This window comes from Sciurus vulgaris (genome assembly GCF_902686455.1).
Source record: "Sciurus vulgaris genome assembly, chromosome: X".
In the NCBI taxonomy this organism is placed as follows: Eukaryota; Metazoa; Chordata; class Mammalia; order Rodentia; family Sciuridae; genus Sciurus; species Sciurus vulgaris.
In genome coordinates, this window is record NC_136471.1 from 74120052 (window position 1) to 74139589 (window position 19538).

The 19538-nt window shown below is 37.2% G+C and overlaps 1 protein-coding gene and 1 long non-coding RNA gene across 2 annotated transcripts in view; both read left to right on the plus strand.

Annotated features, from left to right (window-relative positions):
- The window catches only part of LOC306650808, a 176946-nt gene that overhangs the window by 116244 nt on the left and 41164 nt on the right, over positions 1 to 19538 (plus strand). Inside the window, exon 2 of the long non-coding RNA XR_013761033.1 lies at positions 17990 to 18103. This is a non-coding gene — a long non-coding RNA (uncharacterized lncRNA). The remainder of the gene's footprint in view (positions 1 to 17989; positions 18104 to 19538) is intronic.
- LOC306650970 (ubiquitin recognition factor in ER-associated degradation protein 1-like) lies at positions 14222 to 15968 on the plus strand. Its single transcript, XM_079123469.1, has one exon. The coding sequence runs from the start codon at positions 14283 to 14285 to the stop codon at positions 15204 to 15206; it is 924 nt and encodes a 307-aa protein (XP_078979595.1). The 5' UTR covers positions 14222 to 14282; the 3' UTR covers positions 15207 to 15968.

Below are 19538 nucleotides of genomic sequence, written 5' to 3' on the forward strand. Positions count from 1 at the left end.
ATCGAGGAAAGAAAATTTCAGACCAATATCCTTAATGAACATCGACGCAAAAATTCTCAACAAACTTTTAGCAAATTGCATACAAAAATATATTAAAAAGATAGTGCACCATGATCAAGTGGGTTTTATCCCAGGGATGCAAGGTTGGATCAACATCCAGAAATCAATAAATGTCATTCACCATATCAACAGACTTAAGGTCAAGAATCACATGATTATTTCGATAGATGCAGAAAAAGCATTTGATAAAATACAGCATCCCTTCATGCTCAAAACACTAGAAAAAATAGGGATAGTGGGAACATTCCTTAACATTGTAAAGGCCATCTATGCTAAGCCCACGGCCAATATCATTCTAAATGGTGAAAAACTGAAAGCATTCCCCCTACAAACTGGAACAAGGCAGGGATGCCCTCTTTCTCCACTTCTATTCAACATCGTCCTTGAAAGTCTAGCAGAGCAATTATGCAGACCAAAGAAATTAAAGGGATACGAATAGGAAAAGAAGAACTCAAACTATTCCTATTTGCTGATGACATGATTATATATTTAGAGGAACCGGGATATTCCAGCAGAAAACTTTTAGAACTCATAAGTGAATTCAGTAATGTAGCAGGATATAAGATCAATGTTCATAAATCTAATGCATTTTTATACATAAGTGATGAATCTTATGTATGAAAGAGAAGTTAGGAAAACTACCCCATTCACAATAGCATTGAAAAAAATAAAATAATTGAGAATCAATCTAACAAAAGAGGTGAAAGACCTTACAATGAGAACTACAGAACACTATAGAAGGAAATGAAAGAAAACATTAGAAGATGGAAAGACCTCCCATGTTCTTGGACAGGCAGAATTAATATTGTCAAAATGGCCATACTACCAAAAGTGCTATACAGATTCAATGCAATTCCAATTAAAATCCCAATGATGTACCTCACAGAAATAGAGCAGGCAATCATGAAATTCACCTGGAAGAATAAGAAACCCAGAATAGCTAAAGCAATCCTTAGCAGAAAGAGTGAAGCAGGGGTATCGCAATACCAGACCTTCAACTATACTACAAAGCAATAGTAACAAAAATGGCATGGTATTGGCATCAAAATAGACAGGTAGATCAATGGTACAGAATAGAGGACATGGACACAAACCCAAATAAATACAATTTTCCATACTAGACAAAGGTGCCAAAAATATGCAATCGAGAAAAGATAACCTCTTCAACAAATGGTGCTGAGAAAACTGGAAATCCATATGCAGCAGAATGAAACTAAATCCCTATCTCTCACCCTGCACAAAACTCAACTGAAAATGGATCAAGGACCTCAGAATCAGACCAGAGACCCTTCATCTTATAGAAGAAAAAGTAGGTCCAAATCTTCAACATGTCATCCTAGGATCAGACTTCCTTAACAGGACTCCCATAGCACAAGAAATGAAAGCAAGAATCAATAACTGGGATAGATTTAAACTGAAAAGTGTCCCCTCAGCAAAGGAAACTATCAGCGATGGGAAGAGAGAGCCTACAGAGTGGGAGAAAATCTTTGCCACTCATACTTCAGATAGGGCACTAATTTCCAGAATCTATAAAGAACTCAATAAACTCTACACCAAGTATACAGATAACCCAATCAACAAATGGGCTAAGGAAATGAAAAGACACTTCATTGAAGAAGATGTACAAGCAGAAATGAACAGACACTTCACCTAAGAAGATCTACAAGGAATCAACAGATATATGAAAAAATGTTCAACATCTCTAGTAATAAGAGAAATGCAAATCAAAACTACCCTAAGATTTCATCTCACCCCAATTAGAATGGCGATTATCAAGAACACAAGCAACAATAGGTGTTGGAAGGATGTGGGGAAAAAGGTACACTCATACATTTCTGGTGGGGTTGCAAATTAGTGCAGCCACTCTGAAAAGCAGTGTGGAGATTCCTTAGAACACTTGGAATGGAACCACCATTTGACCCAGCTATCCCACTCCTTGGCGTATACCCAAAGGACTTAAAATCAGCATACTACAGAGATATAGCCACATCAATGTTCATAGCTGCTCAATTCACAATAGCCAGGTTGTGGAACCAAGCCAGATGCCCTTCAATATGTATACACGCACACAAAATGGAATATTACTCTGCCATAACGAATAAGAAAGTATAATAAAATCATGGCATTTGCAGGCAAATGGATGAAATTGGAGAATATCATGCCAAGTGAGATAAGCCAATCTTAAAAAACCAAATGCCAAATGATCTCGCTGATAAGCAGATGATGACACATAATGGCGGGGGTGGGAGGGGGGCACGAATGGAGGAAGGAGGGCCTGAAGAGGGGAAAGAGGGGTGGGAGGGATGGGGGAAGGAGAAAATAACAGAATGAATCAAAAACTATTACCCAATGTAAATGTGTGATTACACAAATGGTATGCCTCTACTTCATATACAGAGAAACAAGATGTATCCCATTTGTTTAAAATAAAAATAAATAAAAAATAATAAAAACTAACTAAATAAATAAAAAGACAAAAAAAGTATATATTTTTTCTTCATTGTCTGAGGTTCTGTCAAGTGGTCTAGTCTGTTGGTGATAATTTCCATTGAATTTTTAACTTGGTTTATTGTTTCCTTCATTTCAAGGTTTCTGCTTGATTCCTTTCTATAATCTCTGCCTCTTTATTGAAGTGATCTTTCACTTCCATTATTTTCTCTCTAATAGCATCCTTTCTTTTGAAGTTCAATCTAACTATGTATTTTCTAATCTCCATCTCTGACATTTCTTCTACTGCATCGTCTATGGATTCTATTGTTGGAACATCTTGGTTTGTTTGAGGTGCTTTTTTCCCTTGTTTTCTTCATGTTGTTTTTGTGTCTTCTCATCTAGTGGTATGGATCTGAGGCAGTACAGATTCTACCCTGTTGTTTAATAGTGTCCCTGAAGGCTTCCAGTACCTTACCTTTAAGGGGGAGACCAATATTAACAGCACAATGCACATGATATATCACATTAAACCAAATGGTTCCTGTTAAGGCTTTTACAGTTTTGTCACAATAGACAGGAATGAAGTATTCAATTATTGTCTACAATATAAACAGTAAGTTTGCTAAAACGTTTACCTTTTCAAATGATGGACAATGAGGGAACAGAAGTAGTATAAGGTGTTATGCGTGAGAGGGAGAGATGGTAGAGGTAAAAATTTATGGTAAGAGCAAGGGAGGAATTAATAGAGGTTGGCTATTAGTATGAGAGAAGTGAGAAAGAGAATTCAGGGAGAAAGGTAGGTGAGAGAAAAAAATGTACAGATTGTTTTTGAACTATAAGTATACACAACAATACTGTCATATACTATTCAGACATCCCATACCTCAATAAATTGATGCATGAAAAATATTTGAATTCAAAGATGGTAGAGGTGTGAGAAAAGGGGGCAAGAAAAAGAAAGAAAGAAAAAGAAAAGGAAAAGTCCCACTAGAAAATTGAATGATTGCTTCTGTTGGCTTTCAAAAAATTTCTCAGCTTCCTTTCTCTGCCAATACATGGAGTTATCTGATGTTTGATGTTACTCCCAGTCTAGTGGGTGCCGGAGCAGTTGGGTGGGTGAGCCAATAGCAAGGTCCCTCATACCCTCTTCTAGTCTTCCCACCTGTTATAGTTGGCTCCTTCTGGCCTTGCACACTTCAGGACTCACTGAACTGGAGAGAGCCCAGTTTTCTCCAGTTTCTTCAACCTCTGCTCCACCCAGGGAACTGCCCCTATTCTCTGGTTTTCCACAGGCTTTCCAGACCCAGTCTGGCCCACACAAAGTAGGCTGCAATCTGATGGACCTGGGCTTCAGGTTCCCCAGGCCCTATCTTGCTGCAGTCCCAAGACCTCAATGCCTTTTCAGTTTGCAGAGAGACCACCAGGGGTGCACTAACACAAAGGAGCAACCCTTCAAAAAGGCAGCCAGATGGCAACCACCACCATACCAAGCAGAAAGACCTCAGATGCAAGCAGACTGGCAGGTACCCCAATGTATCTCCAGGCCATGGTCTGAGTCCCCAGATCATGGTGGCCAAGCCCTGAGATGGGGGCAGCCCCAGCAGCAAATCTGCAGGCCCTGGCTATTGTCCCAAAAGGACAACAGTCACATGTAACCAACCTCCGGGTACTGTGACAATGGACTTCCAGGCAACAGTGGGTAGCAGGTAATCTGCTGGTGCTCTGTAGGCAGTTTGTAGGCTAGTGGTGGGTGACTGACAGGTCGACATTGGGTGGTGGGCAATGAGTAGGTGAAAGGTTGGTGATGGGCAGGCAAGAGGCAGGCAAATGGGCAAATGGCAGATGATAAGTGGCAGTCAGTGAACAATCCACAGTCAAAAGACAGGTGATATGCTGGCAGATGATGGGTGATCCAGGCAGATGAATGGGGTAAACAGCAGGGGATCCATGGGCAGCAACAACTGCCTCACAAAGAAACAGTATTTCCTTTGCTTCAATCCTGAGTTATGGAGGGATAAGGAATGCAGCCTCCCTCTAGTATGCCATCTTGGATCTCCCTGCACAGACCTTTTCAAATAATAATTTCATATCCTGAAACGTCCATGAATTCATTTGTTAGTTCTTATGGTTTTTTGGTGTCTTTAGAATTTTTTAATATATAACATGATGCATGCTGTTGGGACAATTTTATTTCTTGCTTTCTGATTTGAAAGCCTTTTATTTCTTTTTCATGTCTAATTGTTTGGGCTAGGTCTTCTATTTTTATTTCGTTGTGGGGTGGGTATCAAACCTAGGATCTTGTGTATACTAGGCAGGCTCTACCACTGAGCTATAACCCTAGTCTGAGGTATTCTAATACTATGTTTACAAGTGGCAAGAGTGGGTGTCCTTCTTTGGTGTCTGATCTTAGTGTAATAGCTTTCAGCTTTGCAACATTGACTATGATGTTGGCTATGAACCTCTGCTGTGTTGAACTATATTCTTTCTATACTCAAATTGTTGATTTTTTTAAATCATGAGAAGTTGGTGAATTTTGTCACATGTTCTGCATTTATTGAGATATGATTTTTTCTCATAATTCTGCTAAATGTGGTATACCAAATTTGTTGATTTGTATATTTTGAATGATCCTTATATGTCAGGGATAAGTTCCACTTGACCATGGTGTACAATTCTTTTAACATGTTTTTGAATTTGGTTTGCTAATATTTTCAAAAGAATTTTTGCATGTATATCTATCAGGGATATTAGCCTGTAATTTTTCTTCTTGCAGTGTGCTTGCCTGGTTGGTATCAGGGTAATGCCTTATAAAATAAAATTAGAAATATTCCATTCTTTTCAGTTTTTGGAAGAGTTTGAGATTTGTTATTAGTCCTTTAAATGTTTCATAGAATTTAGGTGAAGCCATCAAATCTTGAACTTTTCTTTTGTGGGGACTTCTTATTACTGATTCATTCTGATTTCCCATTATTAGTCTGGTCAGATTTTTTCTACTTATTCATGATTCAATCTTCATAGTTTGTTTCTACTAATTTATCCATTTCTTTTCTCTTTGTTGGTGTATAACTTCATAGTAGTCACTTCTGATCTTTTGTACTTCTGTGGTATCAGTTGTAATGTCACCTCTTCATTTCTGATTTTATTTATTTGAGTCTTCTCCTATTTTACTTAGTGTAACTAAAATTTTGTCAATTTTGTTTATCTTCACAGTACCAACTCTTATTTCATTAACATCTTTTATGGATTTCCTTGACTATGTTTCTTTTCTATTTTATTTTTGCTCTGAGTTGTATTATTTTCTTCTTTCTATTAACCATGGACTTACTTTTTTTCTACTTATGGTTTTTACCTGAGGTGTGACATTCGGCTGTTTATTTAGGTTTCTTCATCTTCATCATCTTCTTTTCTTTTTGAGTACCAAGGATTAAACTCAGGGGCACTTGACCTCTGAGCCACATCTCCAAACCTATTTTGTATTTTATTTAGAGACAGGATTTAGAGACAGGGTCTCACTGAGTTGCTTAGCTCCTCACTTTTGCTGAGGCTGGCTTTGAACTCGTAATCCTCCTGCCTCAGCCTCCTGAGATGCTGGGATTATAGGTGTGCACCACCATGCCTGGCAGTTCCTTCTTATTTAATGTAGATATCTTCACTATAAAGCTACCTCTTAGAATTGCTTTTGGTGCATCTCATAACCTTTGGTGTGCTGCGTTTCCATTTTTGTTTGTAACAAAATTTTTTTCATTTCCACTTTGATTTTTTTTGGCTTACTGGTTGTTCAAGAGGCTGTTGTTTAATTTCCACATATTCATGAACTTTCCAGTTTTCCTCATGTTATTGGTTTCTAGTTTCATACCATTGTGTTCAAAATGGATACTTGATATGATATCAATCTTCTTAAAATTACTAGGACTTATTTTGTGGCCTAAAATATAATCTAGAGAAAGTTCTGCATGTGCTTGAGAAGAATGTGAATTCTGTTTCTGTTGGATAGAATATTTTGTATATGTCTCTTAGGTGCATTTGGTCTAAAGTATAGTTTAAGTCCAATGTTCCCTTATTAATTTTCTGTCTGAATAAGCTATATTGAAGTAGAGTATTAACATCTTCTACTTTTAATATTTTGCTGTTTATATCTCCTTTCGGATTTCTGAATATTTGCTTTGTATATTTATATGCATACATATTCACCATTTTTGTATCTTCTTGATTCATTGACCTAATTATCATCATAATATGACTTTCTCTTTTGACGGTTTCTGATTTAAGGTCTATTTTATCTAATCTACCATCTACATGGTATATCTTTTTCCATTCCTTCAATTTTAGTCTGTATGTGTCCTTAAAGTAATTTTTGTAGGTAGGGTTTACTGTTATCATTTTGTTAATTGCTTTCTGGTTGCTTTATAATTGATTTTTTTTTTCTTTCTCTCTTGCTGTCTTCTTTGTTATAATTTTCAGTAGTAGTGTGCTGTTTTCTTTCTCTTTAACTTTAGTGTATCTACTATAGATTTTGCTTTGTGGTAACCATAAGGTTTACATAAAACATCTTATAATTATACCATTCTATTTAAATCTTTTAACAACTTTGCATACAATAGCTCAGCACTTTTACTACCCCAATTTTATATTTTTTATGTCACAGTTTACAACCTTATTATTGTGTATAGATAATCAAGTTATTTTAGGTATAGTTAGTTTTAGCACTTCTGTCTTAACCTTTATATTAGAATTAAAAGTGATTCACACATTGTCCTTCTGGTATTATAATATTATGAATTTGAGTTTATACTTACCTCTACCAGTGAGTTTTATTCTTTCATATTTTAGGTCACTAATTAGTGACCTTTTTTTCAGCTAGAATAACTCTCTTTAGTATTACTTTGAACATTTTGAATGTATCATCTAACTTTCTTTCTCCTGTCCTGCATGATTTTTATGTAGAAATCTGCTAATAGTCTTATTGAGGTTCCCATATCTGAGAGGGGGTCTCCTTTCTTGGGTGCTTTCAAAATTCTGTCTTTGATTTTTGTTAATATGATTATAACACATTTTGGTGAATTCTTTGAACTGAATCCTTGGAGATAATTGAGCTTCATGTGCCGGGAATTTTCTTTCTCCAGATTTGGAACATTTTTATCCATTATTCTTTAAGTAAGCCTCTATTTCTTTTTTCTCTCTTTTCTATCTCTGAGGCTAGCTTCAGATATATGTGTTGCATCCAGGGATAATTGCAAGCATGTGTAAGGTGACATTGGCTGGATCCAGCAATAGGGATCAGAGCCAATTGCTGGGGCATGTGTGGCAGTGGGGGACGGTGGTGTATGCTGATATTGGTCTGGGATGATGGCATGCACTTGCATGGTACAATGTCCAGGTGTGCACTGGTGATAGGGATCAGGCAAGCTGCATGTTTGTGTATACCTGAAGTGGCCAAACTGGTAGTGTTCTTTTTGGGGGGGAGGTGTGCCAGGTATTTAACTCAGGGGTATTCAACTACTAAGGCACATTCCCAGCCCTATTTTATATTTTATTTAGAGACAGGGTCTCACTGAGTTGCTTACCACCTCACTTTTGTTGAGGCTGGTTTTGAACTTGCAGTCCTCCTGCCTCAGCCTCCCAAGCTGCTGGGATTACCTGGTGGTATTCTTGTGTGTCTGCTATAGTATAAGGTCCATGAATTAAAAGATCAGTTATCAGCCTTTGGTGCTATTGGGAGGTAGTAGAAACTCATGATCAGAAATTAGGCCATTGAGGGATTGCCCAATTGTAAGTCTCTTCATTTTCCCCTCTCTTTCATGTTTCCAACCCTAAGGTGAATGGCTTGCCCTGTCATGTACTCCTACCAGGATGTCCTGTGCTATCATAGTCCCAAAGCCTTTGGTCATGGACTGGAACCTCCAAAACAAACCTTTCCTCCTTAAAAGTTGATCATCTCAGGTATTTTTTTGTGTTAACAGAAGCTGACTAACACGATGTTAGTGGAAGGACCATCTAACACTAGTTTGGGAAGTGTTGGAAGGTAGAGTCAACTGTGCGTGCATGTGCAGGTGTCAGGGGCCTGAGCTGGTGGCAAGCATGTGTACAGCTCTTGGGGCTAACTGTGGACACAAGCACAACAATGGGCTGGTGATAAGAGTTGGTCCTGGCTGCTTGTGTATAGCCAGCTGTGGGGGCTAGTAGTGATGGTGTGCACAAGCCCAGCTACAGGGATTAGTTGTGGGTACACATGTGGTGGTGGGAGTCAGGGCCTGTGGCAGGAATACAGGGCCATTTGTGGGAATGCATATGAAAACTGTGCTGGGTCCCTTGGCTGGGATACCCATGGCTACAGTAACTGAGATGGCTCTGGGGCAGGAGGAGGGAGAGGGGTTATGAATCAAGCACCTGGGGACTGCAAAGGTAAAAAAACGATAGGAGCCTTCTGTGGTGGCTACAGGGGGTGTGCTGTGGCTGTGACGGCTATTGATTTCTTTAGCAGCAAAAGCTGAGGGGTTTTCTATAGCACAGGCATGTGGGGTTTATAATGGTGAACACCACTGGGTCTTTTTAAAAATATCTTTTTATTCCACTTATTTTTTTAATTTTTATGTGGTGCTGAGGATGGAACCCAGTGCTTCACATGTGTGAGGCAAGTGCTCTACCACTGAGCCACAACCCCAGACCCTGCTGGGTCTTTTGTAGTGAAAGTTGTGTGTGTGGTAACTCCAAAGGCTGTTGAGGTCCTCCAAGCAGGCCACTGTGGACTGAAGTGGCTTCTGCCTAATGATTGATACTAATATCCACCATCCTTCTTTGTTCCCAGCTTTCTCCAGATTTCTCAGCTTTGCCAGTTTCCACAGGGATCTGGATAAAGCAAAACTGAAGTTAGTCATTGGAGCAGTGCCCTGAAAGGTTGAGGAAGATGATTATTTACCTCCCCCCCCTTTCTACTTACTGTCAGGTAAACTCAATGTCAGAGAGATCTGAGCAGTCTGGTTTGGGGGATGTGATGATACAGGCAAAATGAAATTGTTCTTTGAATCCATTTTGTGTACTTATTATAAGATTTTTCTTCCATCGTGTTGTTGTAGCTTCTGAAATGAACTCCTGAACTCTTCCAGAGTTATTTCAATTTATCAATAACTGTTTAATTATTCTTTATGGGTAAAACAAAGGCTAGAATTTTTTACTATGCCATCTTCATGATATCACCCTAATCCATTTTTTAACTTTTTGATAATATTCATTCTAACATGTGTGAGATGATATCTCATTCTGGTTTTGAATTGCATTTTTCTGATGATTAGCAACGTATGTATTCTTTGGAAAAATGTCTATTCAGGTCAATTTAAGTTAGGCTATTATTTTTCCTATTGAGTTGTGTAACATATATTTTGGATATTGACCTCCTATTGTATATGTGGTTTGCAAATATTTTCTCTCATTCTGTACATGGCTTTTGATTTCGTTTATTGTTTCCTTTGCTGTGAAGCATACCCCTATATTTTTTCTTAAAAGTTCTTAAAAATTGGTTCATAATAGATTACATTAGGATTTATTTTGACATAATTATAAATACATGGAGTATAGTTTGCTCCAGTTAAGTCTCCTGTACTTACTCTTGCCCTCCCCACCCTCCCTTCCCGATTCACTTCCCTTAAAAGTTTTATAGGTTCAGCTCTTATATTTCATTCTATGGTCCATTTTTATACATTGTGTTTGGAAGTTTTGTATAGTTCCAATATTTTGCATATGTTTGTTCAGTCGTCCCATAAACACTTGTTCAATAGACTAATCTTCCCATTCAGTAGTTTGGGCATCTTTGTCAAAAACCTATTGGCCAGAGAACTATGTACTTTACTTTGGAGAATATTACCATGCTTCAGAATAGTAAGTCTTATAATCTGTGTACAGGGGATATCTTTCCATTTCTTAAAGGTCTTCTTTAACTTATATCAGCAATCTTTTGTAGTTTTAGATTTAAAATATTGTACATTTTTGGCTAAATTTATTCCTAAGTATTTTATTCTTTTAATGCTGTTATTTGTATTGGTCCATTTGGTTTGCTATAACAAAATACCACAAACTGGGTGTCCCATGAACACATTTATTTCTCATCATTGGGAATGATGGGAAGTCCAAGATCAAGGCACCATCAGATTTGGTGTCTAATGAGGACCCATTCGTCATAGGTGGTGCCTTCTAATTGGGTCCTTATATCCTGAAAGGAGTAAGGCAGTTATCTGGGATCTATTTTGTAGTGAAAGTAATCCCATTCATGAAGGACTTTCCTTCATGATCCAATCATCCCCCAAAGACCTTGCATCTTTATTACCATCACCTCGAAGTTTAGGTTTCAGCACATGAAATTTGGAGGAACACAATTTCAAATCATAGCAAATTATTTTCTTTTCAATTTTGGATTGCTCATCACTAAAATAGAGAAATACAACTGATTTTTGCATGTTAATTATTATATACTGTCAACTTGTAGTTTTCATTAGTACTACCAATATTTTGTAGGACTTTATATATAAAATATTGCTATAAATAAGTAAAGATACTCCTTCCTCTCCAATTTGGATCTTTTTCTCTTCTTACCTAATTACTCCAGGTAGAGCTTCTAGTATGCTGAATATTCTTGTCTTGTTTCTCATCTTAGGGGAAAAGCTTTTAGTCTGGTGTTAGATGTTGATTTTTAATATCTGGCCTTCAATATGTTGAGGAAATTTTCTTTCATTCTTAGTTTTTTGAATGTTTTTACCAGGAAGGAGTTTTGGATTTTTTGAATGGTCTTTTTATTTTTTTTTAATTTTTATTAGAGCTTTATAGTTATACATAGTAGTTGAGTTCATCCTAACCAACTCACACATGCATGGAACTCGATTTCAATTCACAGGACTCTTTTTTCCTCCCCCTGTTCTCTCTGGCCTCCCTTCCCCTCCCCCATTCTCCTTCTTCTACTCTACTAGACTTCTTTGCACTTCTCTATTTATTTATATTTGATTGGTTCTTTATGCATAAAAGTGAAATTGCCTATGGTATATCTATATATCTATATCTATCTATCTATCTATCTATCTATGCACAAAACATGATTTTTGAAAAATTCATTCCACATTGCCTCCCATCCCTCCACTCTGTCTCTCAATATCCTTCTTATATACTACTGATCTTCCCTTTATCTTTCTGGTAGCCTATCCTTTCTTTCCTCCTTTTATCACTTTACTCTAGCTTCTGCATATGAGAAAAAGCATTTGTGGGAGAGAAAACATTTGTGAATGGTCTTTTTATATTAATTGAGATGACCATATGGGTTTTCCCCTCCACCCTATCAATGTGCTGTATTGCATTTATTAGTTTTAAAAAAATGTGAACCACCCTTACATTCCAAATAAATCCCAATTGCTCATGATGTGTAGTCTCTTGATATGCTATTGGATTCCATTTGATAGTATTTTCTTGAGGATTTTTGCATCTTTATTCATAAGGGATATCAATTTGTAGTTCTGTTTATTGGGGATGTCCTTGTCTGACTTCGATATCAGGGTAACGATGGACTTGTAGAATGAGTTAGGGTGTTTCTTTTTCTACTTTTGGGGAGAAGAGCTTGAGAAAAATTAATATTCCTCCTCCTTAAATAATTAGTAGAATTCATCAGTGAAGCTATCTGTTCATAGGCTTTTCTTTGAGATTTTTATTTTAGTTTAGTTTTCATTGCAGATTCAATCTTTATACTTGTCAGAGTTTCTATGACTTCTTGAGTTAATTTTGGTAGTTTATGTGTTTCTAGGAATTCATCCATTTTATCTATATTATTATCCATATTATTTCATTTGTGTGAAATAATGCAAAGTATTTCTTAATGTTATATTTTGGATCTGCAATGTCCCTCAAAGATCATGTGCTAAAATCTTGGTCACTAGCCTGCGGTGGAGGTGGTGGAAACTTTGGAGGTGAAGCTTAGTTGGCAAAAGTAGGTCACTGGGAGCATATCATTGAAGGTTATATTTTATCCTTAGCCACTTCTTCTGCTTCCTCAAGGCCATGAGTTGAGAAGCTTTGTTCTGTCATGCCCTCTCCATCATATTATGCCTCACCATAGGCCTAAAAACAAGTCAAGTGACCATGCATTGTAACCTCTTAAACTATGAGCCCAAAATAAATCTTTTAAAGTATTTTTCTCGGGTATTTTGTCACAGCCTTGTACAGCTGACTGACATCAAAACTGAGAAATGGGGTCATTGTCACTACACCTGATTATGTGGTTCTGAAATTTTGAGACTAGTTTATGGGGAGAATTTAGGATAGTTGGGAGATGGAGGTTATAGAAGCCCTAGCTTTAAACTCTTAAGATTAAAAAAATTAATAAAAAATAGGAAAATACCACCATGTATGATTTCACCTACGCTTTTTAAAATGGAAAGCAATTAGGAAAAAAAAATTCTCATATCAGTTATCTCGGGGCAATGAGATTACAGGAAATGACTATTTTCTTTTAAAATGTGCTCCCCCAGCCAGGTTTTCCAGAGAGGATATTTTTCTCTTAAAGTAGAAACGAAATAATGATCTCTCATAGATATCCTTCATCCAGATTAATGGCTTTTTTGTTTAGCATTATCTTACAACATGTACTCAATCTGTGGACAAATAACCCATAAATTACATAACACATCATATCATGTTTCCCTTTCTGCCTTGAATGTTAAACACCTAAGATGAAATATAACACTTTACTAAAATAATTATTTTAGCTTTTTATTGAGCTTTTCCTTACCTCTCTGTATACTTTGTATAAATTATATTTATTTGTATAGCATTATAGTATATACTTTTATTTAGAAACCACTTCAAATTATTTTTATTTTGAATACAGGTATTGATTTCATTATATCAACAAATGTACATGAAATGTCTATGAAGTTTTAGAGTCAGGGATCATATTTGGCTTTGATGTGTTGTCCAGCATCAGGAGTCTATGAGAAGTGGTATAGGGATCCTAGTGGTGTTGAGAGCGTGTACATGTGTGTATATTCATAGATGTGCATGTGTTAACAATGACACACCCTCCTAGTCCTTTATTAATCATTGTAGGATACAAACCTTAAAGGGCTACAGCCTTTTATGCCTAGCATGTTATTTCAGAACTGTGTAGATTCTTGTGCCTTGACTGTGCAGTTCATGATATGGCCAGAACCACAGAAGTCACCTAGCAAGTGATTCTATCTCCCTTTACATAGTGGGGCAGAACTTTATTGCATCCCTCCAGTTCAGTTCCACGCAAGTCTACATAAAAGTTGATGTGGAAACAAATGCTTTAGTCATAACCATACCTTTTATTTTTCCTAAAGAAAATTGAAATCAGTAGTCTAATTTCTATTAAAGAAAAAAAATCTTAGAATAAAACAACTTTTCAGAACTAACTCTGGGCTTACCAAAATGCATATCTAAATTTGTATAAGCTTTTGTGTATCAGTTAGACCTTAATAAATCTGGAACCCTGTTCAGGTATTTCTTCCTTCTCTTGGGGTGAGGTATTGTCAAAAATCTGCATGCATTTCAGAGAACTTGCTCTGTCAAGTATATTTTCCTATCATATTCCAATTCTAGGAGAGAAAACCTAACGTGTACAATAAGCCTAAGTTCTTACAAAATAATGTCTGGAATTAAAATGAAAACCTGCCAAAAATATAGAATGCTGTAAACAGAGATTAATGGACAATTCTGATAGAAAACTGATAAGAGAGTTTTCCGACTGTTCCTGTACTAACGTTTCCTGAGAAAAGCTGCGTCTACGAAGGGTTTACATCATGTTCTCTTTCAACATGTTCGACCACCCGATTCCTCGGGTCTTCCAGAACCGCTTCTCCACACAGTACCGCTGCTTCTCTGTGTCCATGCTAGCAGGGCCTAATGACAGGTCAGATGTGGAGAAAGGAGGGAAGATAATTATGCCACCCTCGGCCCTCGATCAACTCAGCCGACTTAACATTACCTATCCCATGCTATTCAAACTGACCAATAAGAATTCGGATCGCATGACACACTGCGGGGTTCTGGAATTCGTGGCTGATGAGGGCATCTGCTATCTCCCACACTGGATGATGCAGAATTTGCTGTTGGAAGAAGGGGGCTTGGTGCAGGTGGAGAGTGTCAACCTTCAAGTGGCTACATACTCCAAATTCCAGCCTCAGAGCCCAGACTTCCTGGATATCACCAACCCCAAAGCAGTATTAGAAAATGCATTGAGAAACTTTGCCTGTCTGACCACTGGGGATGTGATTGCCATCAACTACAATGAGAAGATCTATGAACTGCGGGTGATGGAGACCAAACCTGACAAGGCTGTGTCCATCATTGAGTGTGACATGAATGTGGACTTTGATGCTCCCCTGGGCTACAAGGAACCTGAAAGACAAGTCCAGCATGAGGAGTCAACAGAAGGCGAAGCTGACCACAGTGGCTATGTGGGAGAGTTGGGTTTCCGTGCCTTTTCTGGCTCTGGGAATAGACTAGATGGAAAGAAGAAAGGGTTAGAGCCTAGTCCCTCCCCAATCAAGCCTGGAGACATTAAAAGAGGAATTCCCAATTACGAATTTAAACTTGGTAAAATAACTTTCATCAGAAATTCACGTCCATTGGTTAAAAAGGTTGAAGAGGATGAAGCTGGAGGCAGATTTGTTGCTTTCTCTGGAGAAGGACAGTCCTTGCGTAAAAAGGGAAGAAAACCATAAGTTGGGACTCTTGGCTGATTGGAAAATAAAAGAATCAATTGCAACATATTGGCTTTTAGTTACTGGCTCTGACAAGGATAAGACTCATCAGAGAATGCTGTTACTTAAGGTTTGTTTAGCATTACCTAAGAAATATCAAGTTTGACGTGGATGTGGAGCAGCAGGACTTTTTGTGGTTGTGTGCTTAATTTTGGGAAAGAGTAAGAGCTATATCTGAGGTCCCATAGTCAGCCACCTCCTTGCTACTTCATGCTTGCAGCTCAAGGGCTCTCCCACTCTGCCTCAGCAGAGCAGAGATCCCTCGTTTCTTACAAAACCAATGGAGGGAATTTAATTACTCTAACTTAAGGTGTTCTTTCTCATTCTACATTTTTCCTTTTCCCAGGCCAGTTGCATAGGCATTGTATCTGACCTAAAAAACATGGTTTAAATGGATATGTGCCCTGTAAATAGTGACTCTCCTACTCCTGTGACTGCAATTTAAGTATTTGAGAAAGGGTGTTTTTATTTTTGTTTTACATATTGATTTTTTTCAAAAAAGTACCATATCTCAGAAGGAAACCTATCTGTGTGAGTTCATACTTTGATTTCTTGTGGAAATAACTGGTTCCTTAGTTCACCTGTCCTATAATAAAACAACTCCATGAGGAAGCCAAATATGAATGTTAGAATAAATAAAGGCTGAAGGTATGTTCCTTTCTCCTCCTTCCCTACCCCTGAATTTTGCAATTTTAATTTATTAAAGTATCCAAGGTTCTGATGGCTAATTTTTTTGTTTGTTTGCTTTATTTGTGCTAGAGTTGAACCCAGGGCTTCATGAATACTGAGCACATACTTTACCACTGAGCTGTATCCTCCAGTGCCCCATTTTTTACATTTTAATTTGGCCTCAAATTGTCATTTTCTATAATGTGAGATCTTTTGACCTGCTATCCAATTATTTTAAATTTGGTTCTTGAAAATAATTCTAAATCAAGAATTTTCAATAAAAACAGGCAATGATTAAAAAAAAAAAAAAAGAAAACTGATAAGAATGTAAAATAAAAGCTGTGCTGATGAGGTTTAGATGGAAATGAGGACTCTTTTGGTAATTGGAGTAGAGGTCGTATGTATTATATTCTGGAAAATTATTTGTCTACATTTTGTCCATGTCCTAAGAGTGTGTGAATTGAGTTTAAAGGTAATAGACTAATTAATCTGGTAGAGAATATTTCAAGGTTTCAGAGAGTTCAGGCAGTGCTGGCCACATTTAGCCAGATTTATAGTGAGAATTGGGAGTTAAAAAAAAAGAACCCAAAGACTTAAATTTGCATTTTTATTGGAAAAGGAATGCATTTAAAGTTGTGGCCAAGGAAAATGTGACAGTTAAAGATATTAGTGCCATTGAAAAGAAGCCAAGCACCAGGACAATAGGAAACATCTCAGAAATCAGCAAGACCTCACCCCTTGATGGTTCAAAGTTGTACAAGCATAAACCTTTTATCTGAGAACTGAGCTCCTGGGCATCCTGCTTCCAGAAGGTTGACTAGGAATTTATTTCTTCAGGATTCATTTCATCATTCTCTCCAAGCACTCAGAGGCCACAGCAGCCAGGGTCTAAGTGGGCCTACTTCCTGCTCCCACTGGTGGCACACTGGTATTATGTATATGATACTGGTTTTACAGGCATGCAGAATGCAATAGTTATAAGGTCGTGTAGGCTTTCACCCAGATTTGAAAGGAATACTGGGAAACCAGGCAGTATGTGGCGGGGTTAGAACCCCTGGGCAGCCTATAAGAGGGTGTTGCATGAAGCTATGAGAGTGAAGTCAAAAGTTGCAATGGAGAGCTAGGAAGTTAGTAATGCCAGGAATGTGGATCATTTGTTGAAGAAAGCCACAGGCAGCTGCTTGCGAGGCTATGACAGGAGGATCTCAAGTTCAAAGCTGTCTTCAGAAATGGCGAGGCGCTAAGCAACTCGGTGAGACCCCTGTCTCTAAATAAAATACAAAAATAGGGATTGGGATGTGGCTCAGGGGTCAAGTGCTTATGAGTTCAATCCCCAGTACCCTCCTCCTGAAAAAGAAAGAAAGAAAGAAAGAAAGAAAGAAAGAAAGAAAGAAAGAAAGAAAGAAAGAAAGAAAGAAAGAAAGAAAGAAAAGCAAGTCACAGGCAGTGAGCATAGTTATCCCAAAAGAATGACCATTTGGGTCATCATCAACAAGGCCATAGAGGTGGGGTTTCCCAAGCCTTTTGGTAAGCAAATATGTAAACATGTGCCCCAAATGCTATAAATGGATATACAGTATGTTGTTTGCTCTGCTGGGTTTTGGTCTTGCCTTGGTCCCATTCTTCCTTTCTATTCTTGTATACCTTCCTTTTGGAATGGGAATGTTTATCCTGTACCATTGTATGTTGTAAGTATGTAACTTTAAAAAATCGTATAGGGCCTCACAGCTAAGTTTGTTTTGGGTTTCAGAGGAGACTTTGTACTTGGACTTTTAAGCAATGCTGCAACTGTTGCAACTTTAGGGATTCTTGGATATGAACTAAATGCATTTTTGCCTTATGAGATGGACATGAGCCTTTGGGGGCTAGGGTCAGAAAATTATGTTTTGGATTTGAAAATTATCCTAAAGGGCATGTGCTATAGACTTGGTATCAGCCCATGGTGCTACTGGGACGTGGTGAAAACTTTAGGAGATGGAACTTAGCTGGGGGAAGGAGGTCACTGGGTATATGTCATTGAAGGGTGTGTTTTGTGTCTAGCCCTTTCCTATTTCTCACTCTTCTCTACTTTCCAGCTGTCATGAGGTGAAAACCTTGGGTCAGCCATCCCTTCCCACCATTATCTTCTGCCTCACCATTGGCTCAGAAAAAGCAGAGCCAAATGACCATAAATTGAAACCTGCAAAATGGTGAGTCAAAATAAATCTTTTCTCCTTTTAAATTTTTTCTTAGGTATTTTGTCATAGTGAAAGAAAGCCAATACACATTCATAATCATTAATATTTCTGTAAGATTGGTAATAATGTCTGTACTTCCATTTCTGATTTTAGTGAAGCAGTGCTCTTAAGTATTTTTTCTTAGTTTAACTATGCTTTTTGTCACTTTGGTTGCTCTTTTCTAAGAACCAACTTTATTTTCATTCATTTTTCTTTATTGCTCTTCTGTTCTGAATTTTAAAAAAATTCTTGATTGTTATTATGTTTCCTTGCTTCTGCTAGCTTTGAATTTAGTTTGCTTTTCTTTTACAAGATCCTCAAGGTCTAAAGTTTGTTTACTGACTTGAGATACTTATTCTTTTTTAATGAATGTATTTGCAGCTATCAATTTCCCTCTGAGCACTGATTTTGCTTCATTTCATAAATTTTGGTATGTAGTGTTTTTGTTTTCACTAGTCTCAAAGTATTTTCCAATTTACCTCGTGATTTCTTGTTTGACCCTTTGGTTGTTGAAGAATGTGTTGTCTAATTTCAACATATTTGTGATTTTTCCAGTTTTCCTTTTCTTATTGATTTCTAGTTTCATTCCATTGTGGTGAAAAAAGATTTAATCTTTAAAAACTACTTGCAACTACTTTTTTTGACTAACATAGTTTATCCTGAAGAAGTTTCATGTGTACTTGAAATTAATGTTTATTCTATAGTTTATGGGTAGTGTTCTGTATATTTTTGTTCATGTCGATATTTAAGATATTTCTTCCCTTACTGACTCTGTCTGGCTGTTTTAGCCATTTTTGAAAGGGCATATTGAAATTACCAACTTTTTTATTTTGAAATGAGGTCTTGCTATGTTGCCCAGGCTGACCTTGAACTTCTGGTTTAAGTTATCCTCCTGCCTCAATCTTCCAAGTAGCTGGTACTATAGGCATGTGTCATTGCCTCTGGCTCAAGGCTCTTATTATTATTGCAGAGCTAACCATTTTCTTCTTTCTCATGACTTGTTTCATGTGTAATTGGTCTCCATTGTTAGGCTCAACTGTGCTTATAAATTTTGTATCTTTGTGATAGATTTTCCTTTTTACTAACACATAAAGTCTCTCTTTATCTCTTGTTCAATTCTGTTTTTTTTCTGATATTAGTATATTCACAACAGTTGTTTTTTGGTTACTATTTGCATAGAACATTTTTTATATCCTTTCACTTTCAGTGCATTTATGTCTTTGGATAGAGAGTATGTTCAGCATATAGTTGGATGATTTTAAAAAAATCCATTCTGCAGATCTCTGCCTTTTTGGGAAGGTTTTTTCCATTTACATTTAAAGTAATTATTGATAAGGGAAGACTTCTGCCATTTTGCAATTTGTTTTCTATGTCTTATGTTTTCTTATTCCTCAATTCTACCATTGTT